Below are 20,673 nucleotides of genomic sequence, written 5' to 3'. Positions count from 1 at the left end.
AGTCTAAAGTACTGTAATAAGATAAAATGTTTTATACTAACCTGGAGAGGGTTATATAAAAATATATGACATATTTCTATACAAAGAAATCTGAATCATATTTTGCAGGTGAATCAATTTGTAGTTATGGTAGATAATGTTTTCCAAATATTGGGCAATTCAACAATAGCAATTCCATTTCAAATATGTAATTGACATCCACCTTAATTCTTTGTTTTGAGCAGAGTGCAGGCTGTCATTATACCTCCACATTTTTATAAGGAAAAATAAATACCAGAAGACACTTTTCCTCATTGCAGAGGAAAGGAACTGTTTTAATAGTGTTTTGCACAAGCACAAACTAATATAAAAACCAAGTAATCTATTCCATTATTTTTATCCTAGTATTTGAAAGCAGATAAATATGTTTGAAAATATGTAATCGTAACCACAGTCTCTTATGTTTGTAAAAAACTTTGTTGCTTGGATGAGATCTTATTAGAAAAAAATCAGAAAGACGGGACGTTTTATTGGAGAGTTTAAAAAAAGTAGGGGCTAGCTGTCTATGACAGCTGTAACACACAAATCTTAATTGTAGTGCTTTAATGCATTACATTTTCTTCTATATATGAACACTTGGCCTGTTCTTCTCTCACACCAGTTTTTATAACACTGTAATTCCATCAGTTCTAGGGAATTATTACAGGTAGACACTAGTGAAATGTAACTGAAAGCAGAATTTGATCATGAGGGTCAGACAATCAAAGGCCTGCACAAATCCCTGCAAATCAGAAGTCATGCAAATCAAATACCTGTCTCCCTTTTCCCCTACCCACACACCCATGAGTGGTTGTATAGCAAATGTTGCTTTTGTTGTGTGTTTGAAAAATGCGGCCTTTGTCTTTTTCTATTATCTTACCCTTTTTTGTTCAATATTGACCTGAAATGAACTGTTGTAATGGAACATTTAGATTCAGCCCCATTGCCTCAGGCAAAGTTTGAGAAAATGGGTTTGGAACTAGGGAGTCCTGTAAGGCTGAGGGGAAGGAGTTCTCCCACTGCAGGCAACAAGTAGCAGTAGGGCTAATCCATGGCTGCTATTGCAACTTCAGAGTTTTACTGCTAGATTCACAGAGTTATCCGGACCTGCCTCCCACCGCATTCTTTCTCCCAAACCTTGGCCCCTATGGTAGTACACAGGGAGCCCCTGTGGAGCTGAGTTTTGTGGCATGGGTTGAGTGGTGGCCCCATGTGCATGCCCTTTCATCCTGCACCAACCTCTCCCCTGCACAATGGGGATGGATTCTGTGCATCTTTTAGGTTGAAACTAAATATCATGGGTTTCTTGTGATGTCTATTCTGACTTTTTCATTCTTAGGTTTGTCAAGCCTGCCACTTCCCAATGAGGGAACACCTCAAAACTGCTGCTTGGCCATGTTAGGTGCAACCCCAGCAGGCTTCTAAGCAGGCTGCAGCAGACACACAGCATTCCCTGTTGGGAAAATTCACATCATATCACCTTGGAATACACGCTGCTTCTTCAGTCCACTATTAATAGAAACATGCCCCTTCTCCCTCAAGGGAAGCAATAGCATTTGCTTATACAAGTTGTCAGAACCTTAACGTTTTGTTACAACATTTGGGTATTGGGCAATGACAAACCCAAGACCCATTTTTCTTTGAGAATGTTTTAAGCCCCGTGAAAAATGCTGCAGAGTAATGGGAAGGACCACTCTTGGGGTAACTGCTGCATTTTCAGGTGGCTGAATAGCATGGCCTGAAAACTGCTAGATTAAAACAAGGTCACAGAGGCTGCTGAAGCCTCTATCATAATAGTAATATGCTATTTTCTATCCTTGTTATCGGGATTTAATTGATTGATGAACAAAGCTCAGAAGGCTCAGAGGTTTAGATCAGATAAGTACCCAATAGTAATATGGCTTGATTGTTCTCCCAAGAGGTAAGGGTTTGCACAGAAGGGAGACCTCCTCTTCCATGACAGTATTCCCCCCTTCTCCAGACCCACAACAAGCTCTCCAGTGGTCCAGAATCTATGTGTGGAGAAGGGGCAGAGTCAGGCAGATTCACATCATGTTCCCTCCAGTCCCATGGAGCTAAGGGTGGAAGGGTAATACAGCCCAATTATAACGATATTACGACTATAACTGCTCTGCACTACCATCCCCTCACTCTTTGGGATAAGGGCGCCTTTTTGCCTTCAGAAGCCTCAACAATATGACTCCTTTGGAGCTATGTGGCAAAGGTGGGGAGAGGTCACCCGAGATCCAGTGCTGGCATGGAAGAATGAGACCTTTGTAGAGATCCCATATAATTTCTTCCTACAGGACGGGGACAACTGAACCCATAGTTTGTCCTCAGTCTACAAAACTGGGCTGGAAATTCCATGGGAATAGACTTGTTTATGAGGTCTCCAATACTTCCTGTTTCTGATCAATCCAGAATACCTCCATGAACAGTCCTTCCTGTTAGATCAGTACTTCTTCTTACAAGCCCAGCTGGAAGAAGAGAGTGCAAGGGTGCACATAAATGAAAAATAAAGTACAGCAAACACTTTGGAATTTCACTTGAGATCTTAATTTATTGAAATTGGCTTGCCAGTCCCTATACATGATGATCAAAATAGTATTTTTGTATTTTATCTGCAGCTGGGAAAAGTACAAGACGTTACTATGAATTGAAAGCTTTAACAAGCAATAATACTCAACACCTTCTTTTGCGATAAAGTTGTTGACTGAGACAAAACATTATGTTCATGGCTGCTCCAGCGTTTGTTACTGTTTAGTCTTGTTGAAAAATACCTACTGCTGTGGAGGGACTCTTTATAATAATTATTATTATTTTATAATATTAGAAAATTGCACTGCAAAATACCATTATTAAACTGCAAATTGCCTGTCATGTTTGAATCATTCCCTGCATTTGAATCTACGTCACATCATAGGTTTACTGTCACTGAACATTACTTGCATTTGCCAAGATTGAATCTGATATAGACTTAACTGTTTTGTCGCAAACATTTATTACTGAGCTACACACCCCACATGACCTGCTGTCACTCAAGATTTAGTACCATGCATTCTACTGGGATTCCGCATTTGTAACCGACAAAATTGGTTTTAAATGCTCATTCACCAAAAGAACTGAAAAAAATCAGAGTGTAGTGATATTAAGAAGTGTACTTTGAGCTATATTTACCAGGGAAAGGGACAGAATATATTCAGATGTGTCTTTGGGGTGACATGGTTGTTTCTTTCATGTTTTCTGCCTTTATTGTTCTCCTTCCTCAGTGAAATCAGATGAGTTGCAAACAATCAAGAAGGAATTAACCCAAATCAAAACAAAAATTGACTCCTTGCTAGGGAGACTGGAGAAGATTGAAAAACAGCAGAAGGCTGAAGCAGGTAGGTGAAAATGATTTTTAGCCACAGACAGCTCATTAAGAGATTAGTTAAACCAGGGCATAGTTATCACTCAAACTGACAAAACAGAGAAAATAAAAGCTTTACAGACATTTTGCTACATAATGTAGGGTCAGAATGAAGGTAAATGAAACCACAATTTGGACTGATGGAATAAGATTTTAATATCTTTCACGGTCCTTACAACAAAATAATTTCAAGAATATGTGTTCTATAGTATAGTAGCAAAAAAAAAAAAAAGATTTTCCAACTAGCTCTTCAGGAACCAAAAATGCATTATAGAAAAGAATTTTTAGAGTGACAAATACATTCTTGAACATACAAAAGTAATTTACCTATTGTCTATGTTAGAAAATATTGCCTCAGTATAGCTACGCTGAGGTAGTTAGGCCATGCTAATCCTCAACATAGACCTGCTGCACCAGTATAAAGCAGGGAATGTTCTAGTTCTGAATCAGCTTACCCCCAGTTTGAGACAAGCCTTTAGATTTACAAAAGTTCATTCTGTTCCATTATCAATATAACCAAAATGCTCATTCATATAATTTCAATGGTCAAGCTTGCAGTTTAATGATCTATGTATTACCCTGTTAGTGCAGTAATGAAATGTCATAAGAAAGTTAGTCATATTTTCATGATGCTGCATTAGGGTGACCAGATGTCCCGATTTTATAGGGACAGTCCTGATATTTGGGCCTTTTTTTATATGGGCTCCTGTGACTCCTCACCCCCTGGCCCAATTTTTCATACTTGCTATCTGGTCACCCTATGCTGCACTGAAAATTAGCCACATAATTCCTATCAACGCCAATGGTACTTTCTTAGCTAATTCTTTACACATCACAGCAACCAGCTGTATATTGTGTGTACATCACAGGCTTTGTTACTTAGAAGCTAGTTATAATCAGTCACAAACAACCCTACATATAGGGTTAGTTCCTTAGCTGGTGTAGATCCATAATTTGGCCCATAAAAATAAGGTTATTTTTCAAATCTATGACAGATAGTAAATATAGAGCTTGATATATCTTTATAGGAGAAGTGTGCACAACATGCATTCATTATGTTTTACATTAAAATTTAAAGTATGCAGTGGTGCTGTAGCCATGTTGGTCCCAGGATAGTAGAGAGTCAAGGTGAGTGAGGTAATATCTTTTATTGAACCTACTTCTTTGGGTGAAAGACACAAGCTTTCAAAGCTCTCCTTCAGGTCTGGGAATGTATTCAAAGTGTCATGGTGTTAAATATAAAGTAGAACAGATTGTTTAGCATAAGTATATAACACATATTTACAGGAAAAATTCAAGGTGAAATGACCGGTTAACACCTCTACAGTCATAGAGGAATAAGGGGAGGGGAGGACATTTGGAGAGAGGGGTATTAAGTGGGTTATAGATTGTTGTAATAAGCCATAAATCCAGTGTCTCTATTCAGTCCATGATTTTTAGTATCTCGCAAAGTTATGAATTTATGTTCCCAGGGTCGTCTTTTGAAGGTGTTTCACAGGTTTCCTTTGAGAATGAGGACTGAGAGGTCAGATATAGAGTCATCATTTTGTCAAAAGTGTTCACCCAAAGGTGATATGGTTTTTGTCTTTTATCATTGTTCTGTGTAAGTTCATTCAAGAGCATAGTGATTGTCTCATTTCACCTACATACTTATAATTGGGGCATTTAATGTTCTGGATGAGGTACCTCACATGTTGTGATAGACATGTGTAGGACTCATGGATCTTGAAAGATGTGTCATAGGGATGATCATTGTAACAGTGGAGATATGTCTACAGGTCTTGCATCTGTTGTTCTGGCAGTGTCTGGTGCCACTTTGAGTTGGTGTGTCCTGGTTTGTGGGGAGCTTGCTTCTGATGATGAGCTTGGCGAGGTTGGGGGGTTAGTTGAAGGCCAGAAGAGGGGGTTCAGGAAAGATTTCTTTCAGGATGTGGTCTCCATCTAGTATGGACTGTAATTGTTGGATGATACCATGCATGGAATCAACAACCACCATACATCCATGAAACTCTCTCTAGAACATTCCCCATCCCCATCCCACACTCCATGACTAGAGAGGTGTTAACATATGACTTCACCTTGAATGGTCCCTTGAAATATGTGTTAACTACTTACGCTAAACAATCTGTTCCACCCTGTATTTAGCTGTGACATTCTGAGTTCATTTCCCAGACCCGATAAAGAGCTCTGTGTAAGTTCACAAGCTTGTCTCTCTCACCAACAGAAATTGATCCAATAAAAGATATTAACTCACCCACCTTGTCTCATTAAAATTTTAAGCAAATTAGATAAAAGTTGGTGATATATTCAGAGAATATGTAATTGTACAGCACCCAAATGAATCAGTGGCCTACGGAAATGAGTTGAGATGGCATATCTCCACTTCAGGGAGCTTTTATATAAAACCCATTACTATGCAAAACAAGCCACATGTCATTGGACTTTGAGAACCAATTTGCACTTTTGCTAAAAGGATTGTAATGTACTCATTTAAATATAAATCAGCTCAAAGAGAAAATGTTGATTCATATTGAATCATACTATTATATCTCCCAAAGTACTGCAATGAATACCCTTCACAGAGTTCTCTTGATAAGAGGGTAGGAAATGGATACAGCGGTCCAGATTTTCCATTAAATTCAGTGGAATTATTCTGGATTCACATGGATATAACTAATATCACAATCTGGCCCAATCATTTTTAAATGTTTTAAAACACTGAGATGCAGATCCTGTCCCCTTGCTCTCCATTACTTCCACCAGGAAGGTGGGAGGGGAGAAAGATTCTTGGAGCCTACACAAAGGATCTGCAGAATGGTTCCATTGCTGTTCTATGGTCTGATGTGAGAATTCCTTCCCTTCATAGAATCATAGAAGATTAGGATTGGAAGAGACCTCAGAAGGTCATCTAGTCCAACCCCCTACTCAAAGCAGGACCAACACCATCTAAATCATCCCAGCCAGGGCTTTGTCAAGCCAGGCCTTAAAAACCTCTAAGGATTGAGATTCCACCACCTCCCTAGGTAGCCCATTCCAGTGCTTCACCACCCTCCTAGTGAAATCGTGTTGCCTAATATCCAACCTAGACCTCCTCCACTGCAACTTGAGACCATTGCTCCTTGTTCTGTCATCTGCCACCACTGAGAACAGCCGAGCTCCATCCTCTTTGGAATCTCCCTTCAGATAGTTGAAGGCTGATATCAAATTCCCCCCTCACTCTTCTCTTCTGCGGACTAAACAATCCCAGTTCCCTCGGCCTCTCCTCATGTGCCCCAGCCCCCTGATCATTTTTGTTACCCTCCGCTGGTCTCTTTGTCCACATCCTTTCTGTAGTGGGGGGCCCAAAACTGGATGCAATACTCCAGATGTGGCCTCACAAGTGCCAAATAGAGGGAAATAATCACTTCCCTCAACCTGCTGGCAATATTCCTACTATTGCAGCCCAATATGCCGCTAGCTTTCTTGGCAGCAAGGGCACACTGCTGACTCAATCCAGCTTCTCATCCACTGTAATCCCCAGGTCCTTTTCCTCAGAACTGCTGCGTAGCCAGTCGGGCCCCAGCCTGTAGCGGTGCATGGGATTCTTCCGTCCTAAGTGTAGGATTCTGCACTTGTCCTTGTTGAACCTCATCAGATTTCTTTTGGCCCAATCCTCCAATTTGTCTAGGTCACTCTGAACCCTATCCCTATCCTCCAGTGTATCTGCCTCTTCCCCCAGCTTAGTGTCATCCACGAACTTGCTGAGGGTGCAATCCATCCTGTCATTCAGATAATTAATAAAGATGTTGAATAAAACCAGCCCCACGACCGATCCCTGGGGTACTCCACTTGAAACCGGCTGCCAACTAGACATCGCACCGTTGATCACTACCCGTTGAGCCAGCTTTCTATCCACCTTATAGTCCATTCATCCACTCCATACTTTTTTAACTTGCTGGCAAGAATGCTGTGGGAGACCGTATCAAAAGCTTTGCTAATGTCCAGATATATCATGTCCACTGCTTTCCCCATATCCACAGGGCCAGTTATCTCATCATATAATGCAATCAGGTTGGTCAGGCATGACTTGCCCTTGGTGAATCCATGTTGACTGTTCCTGATTACCTTCCTCTCCTCCAAGCACTTCAAAAAGTGCTTGTCCCCTGCAGAACTGTCCGATACAAAGATGGTGTCTCCTGGCTGCGTGCTGGGATGAGGATTAGGGCATAACTTTGTTATTAAGAAAAGAAAGGGGAGAGAGGGAGAGCATGTACATTTGGTTGCAATTTTTTAATTTTAATTTTTTTCATGACCTTACATTGCCATTCAGAAGGATATTCTAAGGACTCGGAGTTATTCCTTTAGGGGAATGATACATGTTAGAATCTGAACTCAGTGTTTTTACTGAACTTATTCACTGACTAACCAGTAAAAGCTCAGGGGATAAACTCAGCTTGCAAATTTCGCTAGTGTTCTTTTCTTAGTGCTACCAATACCCTGAAATTTTTAGTAGGATGAAAACAGAAAAGATAAATTGAGGGTAAAAGATTGCCTTGTGGTTTTATATCCCTAATGGCTGGGCACAGTTTACGTTCCCTTTTGCCTAAGTTCTTTAGATTCACTTTAAATACAAATAGTGTAAGAGAGAAGGGAGGTATTTTTACATTAGTCTTTCAACCAAGAATCGATGTCACGCTTATCAATCTCAGTTATGGGCTCAGGTTGGAAACTCAAACTCTATAAGTGATAAATGTTGTGTTTTAATATTGTGGATAACTGCAAATTGTGTCCCTAATAACTAATACTTATTTGGAAGTTTTTATAAAGCTGGATCTATTTGGTAGAGCAAATAACTCCTCAAGCTCAATAGCTAGAGTTTATAGAGAGGAAAACTGGATTTTTAGGATGTTTTGTGTGTCTAATTTGTTGGTGGAAATTTGGAGCAGGAAGCCACAACAGAGCAGTAGCTGGCTGCTCTGATTCAGTAAGATGGCAGCAGTAGAGTATTTTTTTCTGTATATACAAAGACCAAGATTTTCAACAATGACTGCCTAAAGTTAGGTTCTGAGGTGTGGATTTTCAAAAGATCCTAAAAGTTTTGGGTATCCAATATAATGGGAGTTGGACACTTAAATCCTTAGGCATCTTTGAAAATCCTATCCCTAAGTTCTTACTTAGACACTTTAAAAAGTGGCCTGATTTTCAGAAGTGCTAAGCCCCCAACAACTCTCATCAAGATATATCAGGAACATAACTTTAGCACCCATTTTTGAAAGTCTTGACCAATGTGTGGTTTTCCTGTCTCTTTTGTTACGTATATACAGTAGTTCAACTCCTTATTTTATAATGTCCTGTCCTTCTTTTACATACATATCCAATAGATTTTGTTAGATTTAAGAATACTTTTATCCTATTTCCCTCACCTTGTATTTGCTGTTTATAATTTTAAGACACTAAATTAAGTAAGCAGGGGAAAAGTTCGATATGACTTTCATAAAGGCAATGAGACAAAATGCAGTGCTGCATATAAAAAGGATTAAAATGTCCACTGCTTCTTATCTGCTGTTTGTCTTTACGATTCCCATTGTTCATTCTGAGCAGGAGCTCATGTTGCCTGTTCATGCTGTTTAATATTTTATGCAAAAAGTTTGTCTTCTGAAATTTCCAGCCTTTCAAGTCATTCTCCTCCTTAGCGCAGATCTTGAAATGAGGAAGAGCAGAAGCAATGCTTAAGCAAATGAAAAAGGGTTTAGGTGGTTACCATTTGTTGGTAGCACTAACAAGTGTGTACCAAAAGACTGTTGAATCAAATGCCGTAGCAGAAATTGGGTTGATACTATAGTTTATGCTAACATCACTGGTTATAACTATGAAGCTGTTATACTGATAAACGTCAAATATTTTATAAGGCTCCATGGGCTGAATTTTGCACTAGCAATCTGTACAACCACATTGATTTCAAAGAGGGATGCCTATGATGGTCCTTAATTCTTTGAGTCCAAGATTCTTTCTGTAAAGATGTTAGGTCTAAGGAAACAAAGCCTTATTTATTCTGAAGCTTTAGCAAGCACAATTTGAGAGGGAGACGGGTCAAAGGCTAACAAGACTGAAGAGATGAAAACAAATGTTTTCAGAGGGAGAAACTAGTGCTGTCTTTGCTTAAGATTATGAGATACATAACAGTGTCACGAGTTTTGAGTATTAGCTATGGCATGTAATAATTTAAAGTAGAAACCATAATGTATTCATAAAGCTGAAAGATATATAACTTCACAGCCAATTTCAGATTCATTCACTGTGTAACAAGATATGAGATGAGCTTGCTGGTAATATAAAACAGTCAGTTTAGAAAAGAAAGAAGTATTTCTTTTGTTTTGTAAGTTACATCCCTGGTAGGTATTGTCACTTTCAGACTGAAATGACATTGCTATCCCAGCTACAGGCAAATAGTCCCCTAACCTGCTGTCATTTTGGGTGCATAAAGGTTTCCATCATGAGCTAAAGTGAATAGCCAAAAGAACGAGGAGTACTTGTGGCACCTTAGAGACTAACAAATTTATTTGGGCATAAGCTTTCATGGACTAAAACCCACTTCATCAGAAGCATGCAGTGGAAAATACAGTAGGAAGATATATATACACAGAAAACATGAAAAAATGGGTGTTGCCATACCAACTCTAATGAGACTAATCAATTAAGATGGGCTATTATCAGCAGGAGAGAAAAAAACTTTTGTAGTGATAATCAGGATGGCCCATTTCAATCAGTTGACAAGAAGGTGTGAGTAACAGTAGGGGGGGAAATTAGCATGGGGAAATAGTTTTTACTTTGTGTAATGACCCATCCACTCCCAGTCTTTATTCAAGCCTAATTTAATGGTGTCCAGTTTGCAAATTAGTTCTAGTTCTGCAGTTTCTCGTTGGAGTCTGTTTTTGAAGTTTTTTTGTTGAAGAATTGTGACTTTTAGGTCTGTAATTGAGTTTCCAGGGAGGTTGAAGTGTTCTCCAACTGGTTTTTGAATGTTATAATTCTTGATGTCTGATTTGTGTCCATTAATTCTTTTGCATAGAGACTGTCCGGTTTGGCCAATGTACATGGGAGAGGGACATTGCTGACACGTGATGGCATATATCACATTGGTAGATGTGCAGGTGAACGAGCCTCTGATGGTATGGCTGATGTGATTAGGTCCTATAATGGTGTCCCTGAATAGATATGTGGACAGAGTTGGCAATGGGCTTTGTTGCAAGGATAGGTTCCTGGGTTAGTGTTTTTGTTGTATGGTGTGTGGTTCTGATGAGTATTTGCTTCAGGTTGGGGGGCAAAAAGTACACAAAGTAAAAACTATTTCCCCATGCTTTCCCCCCCTACTGTTACTCACACCTTCTTGTCAACTGTTTGAAATGGGCCATCCTGATTATCACTACAAAAGTTTTTTTCTCTCCTGCTGATAATAGCCCACCTTAATTGATTAGTCTTGTTAGAGTAGGTATGGCAACACCTATTTTTTCATGTTCTCTGTGTATATATATCTTCCTACTGTATTTTCCACTGCATGCATCCAATTAAGTGGGTTTTAGCCCATGAAAGCTTATGCCCAAATAATTTTGTTAGTCTCTAAGGTGCACAAGTACTCCTCATTCTTTTTGCTGATACAGACTAACCACTCTAAAGTGAATAGGAGTGAGTCTGTGGTCCCTCCAAGCCCCCTGCTCTGCTGCTCCTCCAACTACTCTATAAGTCAGTCTGTTAGTCGTCTCCCATCCCTGCTGTGGACTTCTGCTGCCTGGGTGAAATTCTTCAAGGTATGGAGGACAAATTGCAAGGCCATCTGCATCACTTAAGTCCCACACTAGAGCTGAGCAGGGTGGACCAGGCAGGGGAGCTTCCATGAGCTCTGAGTCCCTTGAAAACGTTCTTTATGTTGACCCCACTTTGGCAGGAATGGAAAGCAGCAATGAGCAAACGTAGGCCATAAATGGATCCAGTTGTCCCAGCACACGGTGCAAACAGAGAGGCTGAGGAGGTGCTGCAACTGCTACTCCAGCCCTTAGGAATGGGACCAGTTTGACTAGTAGGATTTATTAACTGTATACTTATTGAGAAATAATCACACCATGATTATGCAAATCCCTGCACACTTATTGGCCATTATCGTCTGTCATCCAGTGAGAGCACAGGGATTTCCATTGATACATTACTGCACAATGATTATGCAAACTGGGTTCCCACAACATAGCAGAGTCCAGAGAATTGCATGACTGGGGTAAAACTGTGTATTTTTGCACCAGTAACTGTATTCGGTTCCTTCACTTTGATTGGCTGAGTGCACCGGTGTTGCAGATTATTTATTCGGTAACTTTAGGAGTCAGGGAATTTGATAATATTTACCTGATGGATATTAACATACCATATTTCATAAACCTAGCTCCATCTGGAGAATGGAGGCATGAAGTCTGCCTGAGAGCATTGTTCATTCCGAGCAACAGAAAAGGTTACTGAATCTCTACAGGGTATGCTTTCCTTACAGAAGCTCAAAAGAAGCAAATGGAAGATAATGCTGATTTGATCCAAGAGGAATGCATATCAGAGAATGCAGATAACTCTACAGAAGAGCCTATTGAAGTAGGGCCAGATGCAGATGGGGATGGAGAAGAGATGACTGATGGAATAGAGGAGGATTTTGATGAGGATTGCAGCAATGAGCTGGTAAGAAATTAACATGCCATGGCTATGTATACAGTTATTATGAATAACCATGGAAGTCCAATCATAATTTTTTAGGATCAGGATTAACAAAAATGTTAATAACGACACTTTGATGCTGCCTCCACCTCCAAGGGACTCCCCAGGCTTCCCCTGAATCCCCGGGAGCCTGGGAAGACCCTCCACTGAAGAGTGAGGAACCTAGAAGCCTTGAGAGCCCTGTTTCCAGCCATGTCTCTCCAGGCTCCCAGCTCTGCATGGCAGGGCTGCACCAGAGCTGCAGACCTGGGAAACCCAGGCTCCCCTGCAGCCCACCAAGCAAGCTTGGCGAAAGTTCATCAAAACCAAAACATTTCTGCAAAACATTTTGGTTTTGACTAAACTGAATTTTCTGATGAAAACCTGTTTCATTGGAAAATTGCTGACCAGCTCTAGTGCTAATACTTGTTCAAGGGAATTGGTTTTAATACCAGTGAGAGCCATTGTATAGACAAGAGTGGTGGTTTCTGGTGTTTTTACCACTGTATTGATTAAACCAGGTTTCAGATTCCCTAATATAGACATGTCCTGAATAGCTGAGTGTTGTACATCTTGGAAACCAGACCCAATATTTGCTGTGGTTATGAAATCCTTGTATTTTCATGCCTGCTTGTTAATTACATCATTATTTGGAGCAAGACTCTTCCCCTCTCTGAGCCTCTGTTTTCCCATCTGTTATATGGGAATAATGATACTTGTTCTCTTTTATGAAGTGTTGTGAGATCAATGGATGTAAAGCTGCTATACAAGTTCTAAGTAGTAGTAGTATATATTTTACCTACTGGATACACTGTAATTCTCTTTGGATACCTTTGCATTTGGTGACTTTACCTCTCTCTATTTCCCCTATACAATATGTGATATACAAATATAAAGCAATTCAGCCAGCTCCACAAGGCAAGCAGATTGCTTAGTATAGTGTAGTTTAGGTTGTGAGGCAGAGAGACCATGAAAAGCCCACTAAAGACATTACTTCCATGATTTAGTTCATCTCCTATTCATACTGTATAAACAGTGCACAACTGTGTTCATTTTACGTATTTAGAAGTAATTTTAGAGCTTGCTGGGAAACTGATGACTGTGTTGCAGTCAGTGAGACCACTCTGTTTGCAAGAACAGTGCAACTTCAAGTTATGAAAGCTATTAGTTTTCTTTATTTACTGCTTCTCCACCAATGATAAATGAGTGCCCTTAAATTCACTATGAGATCTGAGGATTCAGGGGGTTGGTAGAGTAGATTCCTCTACTGGTGCTCTTTGCCTTCCTATTGGCAGCATGTTGTTTTTCTTCTTCATTAGTTCCTGTCCAGTGGTAACTTAAAGCATTACTGACTTTAGTTATGTGAGGAAGTGAAAGAGCCATGCAATTAGAAAGAAGCGAGGGAGAAGGAATTGCTATGAAAGATTGCTGGAGAGCATACCTAAGCAATGGGTAGTTCTCTTAGGGTGGCTGTTTTGGTTTAATTGACCTATGTGTCTTTCTTCAGCAGTTCTCATTCAGATACTCAGCTCCTTGGGCAAGAGTTATTATGATATGCTATGGGCAGTTCATTATGTACCGTATGTTGTGAATTTCACCTATTCTAATATATATTTAATTTTGTTAAGATGCCTTCAGAAACTGACATAAAATTAAATGGAAGATGAGATATATAAATATTATGGTCAAGTCTTATGAAGTCTTGTGCATCCTCTCAACTCCCACTTAAGTCAATGATACTTCAATGACTGAAAAGTCAATTTGCATCTTGCAAATGTGGGTCTTCAGTGTGTTTGTCTATGTATTTGTTCCTTATCTTTTTTTTTCCTGGTATAACTTAGCTTTGTGGGGCTTGCTAATTCAAGTTCCTTCTTGTTCATTTGCACACTCATCCTCTAGCTATCAGACTCAAATTGACTCACATATCAGTTGATTGCTGCTCAAGTGAAAGACAGTGATTGTTCCCCTTAAGAGCAGGGTGACTGAATAAACTGCTTTTTAGTAAGATCTGTTCTATTCCTCAGCAAGATAAACTATTTTTTCTGAAGTAGAAGAACCTACTTCTTGACACACAGGTTCTACTTTGTGAAAACAAGACAGATAAGCTTATTACAAAGCAAGAAAACTTAACCATTGTTTTTTGTTATCCAAGTTTCTTAGACCTTGTTGAAGGCATTAGAACTCAAAGAACACTATTTGCACAGCAAATTTATAATTTTAAAATGAAGCTGTTTGTGAGATAGTCAAGCAAAAATACCCATCTAGCCAGTTTTTAATATAATAAAAGAAATTTCACACAAACACAATTTCATCAAACTTTCCACACACAAAAATTTATCCTGAGGCTAGAAACAAGCATGAAAAATGTCAGCCTATAGGGCAAATTTTCTGAAATTTATAATCTCCTAAAAATAGGGATTTAGAATCAAGTTGGGGAAAGTGTCTTTTCTACTGCTACACATATATCAGAATGACTGAGAGCATATACAAAAATATTTGTAAAGGTGCAGTGTTAATGTTATGACTTGCAAGCAATCAAGAAGATTTGAATTCAGGGATTAGGTTATTTCCTTGTGGAGAGAGAATAAGAAGAATCAAATAATTGATGATTTATCCTAGTCTAATTTATTTACAATACACACATTTTGAAAAGAAATGTTAGCGAGCAAAATCAATGCAGATTAAGTTTAGATTATAGAATCACAGAAACGTAAGGCTGGAAGGGACATCATGTGATCTGCAAGTCCATCTCCCCATGCTGAGGCAGAACAAAGTATACCTAGACCATCCTTGACAGGTGTTTGTCCAACCTAGTCTTAAAAACCTCCAATGATGAGGATTCCACAACCTCCCTTGGAAGTCTATTCCAGAGCTGAACTACCCTTATAGTTAGAAACTTTTGCCTAATATATAACCTAAATCTCCCTTGCTGAACCTTAAACCCATTACTTCTTGTCCTACCTTCAGTGTCAACTTTTGGTTGTCCCGACTTTTGGGTGCCCAGTTTCAGGAGCCTTAAAGGGGCTTAATTTTCAGGAGCACTGAGCACTTGCCTTTGGCATATTGGAAATTTCTTTAAATGATTATTCCAGTAACAGGGAGCTTGATCGGGACATGTAGGTGAAAGAAAGACAGACATGGGCATGGATTTAACCAGCATGCTACAACTTTATTAACTGAACATAAGGAGGGACACTATCTGCCCACTTCTCTCAGATACCAGACACATACCAACTGGGTCCAGTGCAGGATTACAGAGCTCCCACCTCTCTGGACCTCTGCAATTTGGCCCAATAAGTGAAAATTCCTTCCTGATCCCCAAAACAGGCAATCAATCAGACCCACAGCATTATGGAAACACAGTTTATTATGTCTCAACTATAGGGATGGAGAGCAGGGCAGCAATGGTGACAAGATGGCCCCTGGCTGCCTGTGAGGTTTTTGATTGAGGAGGGCCCAGGAGAGCCAATCAGCCCCCCATTCTTTCCCTGGCTGGCCAATGGAAGGCAGAGAAGCCCCTTCCCCAGAACACTCGCACATGCACTTGGAGGCACAAGGAGGAGCTTGGCTCCAGCATGTCTGGGCATGAGAGCTTCTCTCTCCCTGCCAGGACTTAGCCCTGCAGATCTGACCAAACACCCTCCCAGCTAAAATGGGGTGAGGCATCTTAATTTTGCTCCATAGGACAGTGCATTTTTTACAGATTTACAGATTTAGGCCCCAAATCAGCAAAGCATTTAAACCCATCTATATTACATTGTCCGAGGAGAATAGCATCCATCAAGTTGGATGCCATTAATAATAAATAATCATAACAAACTAACAGTAGTTACTAATAATACAATGATGATTCAGTAGTTATGCAGTCACTAGACCAGATTTTTATCTCAATTATACTACTGTAGATCTACAGTAACTCCACTGACTTAAAGTACTACAGATTTACATTGGTATAACTGAGATCTGTATCTAGCCTAGTATCTCCTCAGAATTTCCGGAATGGTCTAACCATTGCTTCATGCTGGTATGAATCCATGGACATAAGTGGAGTTATATTGGCATAAGATGTGAGTAATGCAGTTGTGAGTCAGACCTTTAGTGTGATGTCTTTGAGATGTATTTTTATTGAACTATAGAACTATAAGAAATAGAGAAAATGTTTTGGGCCTGATTCTGATCTCACACTGATTTTACACTATGTAACTGCATAGATCAAGGGTCGGAAACCTTCAGCATGGGGCCCATCAGGGTAATCCGCTAGCGGGCCATGAGACATTTTCTTTACGTTGACCATCCACAGGCATGGCCCCCCACAGCTCCCTATGGCCGCGATTCGCCATTCCCAGCCCAAGGGAGCTGCAGGAAGCAGCGGCCAGCACATGTCTGCAGCCCGCGCTGCTTCCCGCAGCTCCCATTGGCTGTGAACGGCGAACTGCGGCCGCCGGGAATGGCGAACTGTGGCCACAGGGAGCTGCGTGGGGCCGAACCAGCGGGCAGTCAATGTCAGCAAAATGTCTCATGGTCCGCAATCAGATTACCCTCATGGGCTGCATGCCGAAGGTTGCCAACCCCAGCATAGATTCAATGCCGTTATTCCCCATGTACACTGGTGCAGCCGAGATCAGAATTTATTCCCTATCTATTAACTACATTTCTGTTACATTTGCATCACAGAAATATTTCATTTCTCTATATTGTCCATTTTATAGCCCTCTGTATTGTATGTATCCAGCCTAGTCTATTTTCTTGTCATTTTTCATGCTTTTACTGTCTTTAGATGGAGAATCATGTGTCAGATATAAAGGACACCAGTAACTGAAACATACAGAGCTCAGGGTTACTTTTCTTGCTGCATTCAGTTTTGTCATGCAAAAATTAAACCATTATCATATGATTTGATAATATCAACGTATCTTCTCTACCTTCATCACAGAACACTAGAACACACCACATATCTTGGACTATACAGACAAGACCACATTTCGACCACTGAATTTCAACTTTCTGACAAATTAGTATCTACAAATACAAATTCCCTTTCAAAAAGTACATATTCCAAACATTTCCTAGCACTACAGAGCGTAATCCAAAGCGTATAGAAGGCCTGCAGTTAACTTTGGATCAGGCCCATTGTGATAATTTTTGTCCCTACTAGTAAGTAACAAGGAATTACTTTCGGTAAAATAGCAAATCTGCATGAAACAAGAAGATTTAAATTTACTTGCATTTTTTACAAGAATGCCAATATTCAACAAATGCAAAGTAATTCACATTGAAATACATAATCCCAACTATACATATAAAATGTCTAAATTAACTGTTAGCACTCACAAAAGAGATCTTGGAGTCATTGTGGATAGTTCTCTGAAAACATCTACTCAATGTGCAGAGAGACAAAACAGAGAACAGAATGTTGGGAACCATTAAGAAAGGGATAGATAATCATAATCATAGAATATTCAGGGTTGGAAGGTACCTCAGGAGGTCATCTAGTCCAACCCCCTGCTCAAAGCAGGACCAATTCCCAACTAAATCTTCCCAGCCAGGGTTTTGTCAAGCCTGAACTTAAAAACCTCTAAGGAAGGAGATTCCACCACCTCCCTAGGTAACCCATTCCAGTGCTTCACCACCCTCCTAATTAAAAAGTTTTTCCTAATATCCAACCTAAACCTCCCCCACTGAAAACTTGAGACCATTACTCCTTGTTCTGTCATCTGTTACCACTGAGAACAGTCTAAATCCATCCTCTTTGGAATCCCCTTTCAGGTAGTTGAAAGCAGCTATCAAATCCCCCCTCATGCAGATGAAACAATCCCAGTTCCCTCAGCCTCTCCTCATAAGTCATGTTCTCCAGCTCCCTAATCATTTTTGTTGCCCTCCGCTGGACTCTTTCCAATTTTTCCACATCCTTCTTGTAGTGTGGGGTCCAAAACTGGACACAGTACTCCAGATGAGGCCTCACCAATGTCAAATAGAGGGGAATGATCACATCCCTTGATCTGCTGGCAATGCCCCTACTTATACAGCACAAAATGCCATTAGTCTTCTTGGCAACAAGGGCACACTGTTGACTCATATCCAGCTTCTCATCCACTGTAACTCCTAGGTCCTTTTCTGCAGAACTGCTGCCTAGCCATTCGGTCCCTAGTCTGTAGCAGTGCATTGGATTCTTCCATCCTAAGTGCAGGACTCTGCACTTGTCCTTGTTGAACCTCATCAGGTTTATTTTGGCCCAATCCTATAATTTGTCTAGGTCCCTCTGTTTCCTATCCCTACCCTCCAGTGTATCTACCACTCCTCCCAGTTTAGTGTCATCTGCAAACTTGCTGAGAGTGCAGTCCACGCCATCCTCCAGATCATTAATGAGACAGAAATATCATATTGCCTCTATATAAATCCCTGGTACGCCCACATCTTGAATACTGCATGAAGATGTGGTTGCCTCATCTCAAAAAAGATATATTGGAATTGGAAAAGGTTCAGAAAAGGGCAACAAACATGATTAGGGAAATGGAATGGCTGCCGTATGAGGAGAGATTAATAAGACTGGGACTTTTCAGCTTGGAAAAGAGACGACTAAGGGGGGATATGATAGAGGTCTATAAAATCATGACTGGTGTGGAGAAAGTAAATAAGGAAGTGTTATTTACTCCTTCTCATAACACAAGAACTAGGGGTCACCAAATGAAATTAATAGGCAGCAAACAAAAGGAAATATTTTTTCACACAACACACAGTCAACCTGTGGAACTCCTTGCCAGAGGATGCTGTGAAGGCCAAGACTATAACAGGGTTCAAAAAACATGGAGGATAGGCCCATCAATGGCTATTTGCCAGGATGGGCAGAGATGGTGTCACTAGCCTCTGTTTGCCAGAAGCTGGGCTGGATCAGCTGATGGATCAGCTGGGATGGGCAACAGGGGATGGATCACTTGATGATTACCTGTTCTGTTCATTCCCTCTGGGGCACCTGGCATTGGCCACTGTCAGAAGACAGGATATGGGGCTAGATGGACCTTTGGTCTGACCCAGTATGGCAGTTTTTATGTTCTTATGTTTAGGTAGTAAAATAAACTGTACTGAAAAGAAATAAAAGGATCATTCTACTGAACCAAACACATCTTACACAAGCAAGTATTGCTGTAGTAAGTCCTGTATTTACATATCTCAAGCAAAGCATGATGAATGTTATCTAATGTATTTCACATTTCAGTCATCTAAGTTGGATTTCTAATACCAGATTTGCTTTAAAGATTATGAGCCAAATTCTGCTCTGAGTTGCATCAAAATAAGCCAGAGTAATTCCACTCTAATCAATAGAGTTAACTGGATTTGGCTCTCCAAGATTAGTAGCTTGCAATATGTTTTGTACATTGCACATTTTCCCATTGTACTAGTTTCCACAGAAGAAACTATACCATCAAGTCGAAGGTTCAACTATTGTATCTGCTGAAGTGATGCTGGGCCAAAATCTTGTTTTGATGAGTCTGAATGTTTTAATATCAACAGAAACACAGTTGGACAATTTCCCTGGTGTACTGAACACTTTGGACTTCAGTGAGCTTTTTCTCAATAGCAGTGAAAACATGGAGTTCTTCATTCCTAAGACAAATGAATAGGTAAAAGGTTGCATTCACTTGATGAATATCAGTGCACGACACTTATATTTGAGCAAGCTAAAAAAGTCATTAGCAGAAGCATACCTGACAGATACTAATGTGTTGTACCTTCTAAAGCTGCAGTGAATCTAATAACCTGTGACTGAAGAAATGGAAAAAGTAATAAAAGCATGTCATGAAATCAGAAATTGCAAGAAACTTTCTGACATGCCCTTTTTTATATTTAATATATGCAGTATCACAGTAGACTTGTTTATTGTTCACATTGTTGTATAAATGAGTCATTGGAAAGGCCTTGCCATCCCATATTTCTCTGGCAGTTACTCAGAGGTAGACTTCCTAAGCATAGTGCAGGGTTTTAAGCATGTTACTCTCACTGATTGTAACGTGATTTTTTTTTAACACCTAAATCCACTATAGCTTTAGGAATTTGTACAACAAGATTTCCATCACTTACTTCATGTCTATTAAACCCTTTATCAATTCAGTTATTTTTCTGGATACCTAAAATTGCACATTTGAAAAAATACTAAACAGGCAGAAGAACTTGCCCATCATCTTTCACATATTTACCGCTCTTTACCTGCTCTGCTATTTAGTATTCAACAACAAAACTCTTTCCCAACATCAATTTTTAAAACAATATGCATAACTTATATGGCTAAACTACATGCTTCTAGAGACTTAAAAGGTTGAGTATATGAGTGTGGGCTATTCTATTGTTCAGATCTAGTGATTCAAGCAGGGAGCTGGGAGTCAGGAATAGAAGTGGGCAAAACTTTTCAGATGAATAATATATTAGCTGAAAAGTGATTTTGGGTTGACCAAAATTATCCACAAATTTGGGTCAAACTCAGCAAATAGTTTTGGCCAAGAAAAAAAAATTAAAAATTATTTTGAAAGGTCAAAATATTGTGTTTCAAA

At 39.9% G+C, this 20,673-nt stretch overlaps 1 protein-coding gene across 2 annotated transcripts in view; it reads left to right on the top strand.

Annotated features, from left to right (window-relative positions):
• RALYL (RALY RNA binding protein like) overlaps positions 1 to 19,672 on the top strand; it is a 289,807-nt gene extending 270,135 nt beyond the window's left edge. The window contains exons 6-8 of one of the 2 annotated variants that reach the window (XM_065398747.1): positions 3,288 to 3,401; positions 11,937 to 12,115; positions 19,640 to 19,672. In XM_065398747.1, the coding sequence (XP_065254819.1) occupies positions 3,288 to 3,401; positions 11,937 to 12,115; positions 19,640 to 19,672 (326 nt within the window). Of the gene's footprint in view, positions 1 to 3,287; positions 3,402 to 11,936; positions 12,116 to 16,907; positions 16,950 to 19,639 lie in introns of those variants that run through there. The other variant, XM_065398748.1, reaches the window with a different exon arrangement.
• Positions 19,673 to 20,673: the final 1,001 nt, after the last annotated feature.

Source organism: Emys orbicularis, chromosome 2 (genome assembly GCF_028017835.1).
Source record: "Emys orbicularis isolate rEmyOrb1 chromosome 2, rEmyOrb1.hap1, whole genome shotgun sequence".
Lineage (NCBI taxonomy): Eukaryota > Metazoa > Chordata > Testudines > Emydidae > Emys > Emys orbicularis.
The sequence above is the reverse complement of the archived record's forward strand: the minus strand, read 5'-3'. Positions and strand labels throughout refer to the sequence as shown.